The following is a 475-nucleotide window of genomic DNA, read 5'->3' on the forward strand; positions in this document are numbered from 1 at the left end:
CACCTAATGACTTCTCACCTTGTAAAATATATTAGTAAAATCCCTGTTCATCTTGACCAGGAAAGCCACCAATTCCCGACTCAACTCTTTCACTTTACTGTTCGGGTTAATACCTGCATTGAAGAGAGCCTGCAAAAGAGTAATGTCTAAGAATTAACACATTTAAGTTTTGTCCTTGTGTCTTCTCTGAATGCATTTTTTAATTGCTGGTTGATGCAACAAATAATCCGTTTATTTATTCTGCACATGAAAGAAGGCAAAGGAGAGGTCATAGATTCCACACTGTCCTGACCTCGTTTTTAATGATGTTCCCAACGCCTGGCAAAATCAGCTGGTCCAAAATGACATCACAGATGAGCCGATCTTGATGTTCCAAGACGATGTCAGTTACTCTCTTGGCATTGAAGGTTGGGGAACAAATGTCAAGGTCAATGAGTTCATCATACTTGGCCAAACATTCAGCTGCTGACCTGGA

At 40.4% G+C, this 475-nt stretch overlaps 1 protein-coding gene across 1 annotated transcript in view; it reads right to left on the reverse strand.

Annotated features, from left to right (window-relative positions):
• LOC119591404 (endonuclease 8-like 3) overlaps window positions 1-475 on the reverse strand; it is an 8,374-nt gene that overhangs the window by 4,804 nt on the left and 3,095 nt on the right. Inside the window, exons 2-3 of the mRNA XM_037940147.1 lie at window positions 293-470; window positions 19-129 (exon numbers count right to left, since the gene is read on the reverse strand). Of these exons, the coding sequence (XP_037796075.1) occupies window positions 19-129; window positions 293-470 (289 nt within the window). The remainder of the gene's footprint in view (window positions 1-18; window positions 130-292; window positions 471-475) is intronic.

Source organism: Penaeus monodon, chromosome 28 (genome assembly GCF_015228065.2).
Source record: "Penaeus monodon isolate SGIC_2016 chromosome 28, NSTDA_Pmon_1, whole genome shotgun sequence".
Lineage (NCBI taxonomy): Eukaryota > Metazoa > Arthropoda > Malacostraca > Decapoda > Penaeidae > Penaeus > Penaeus monodon.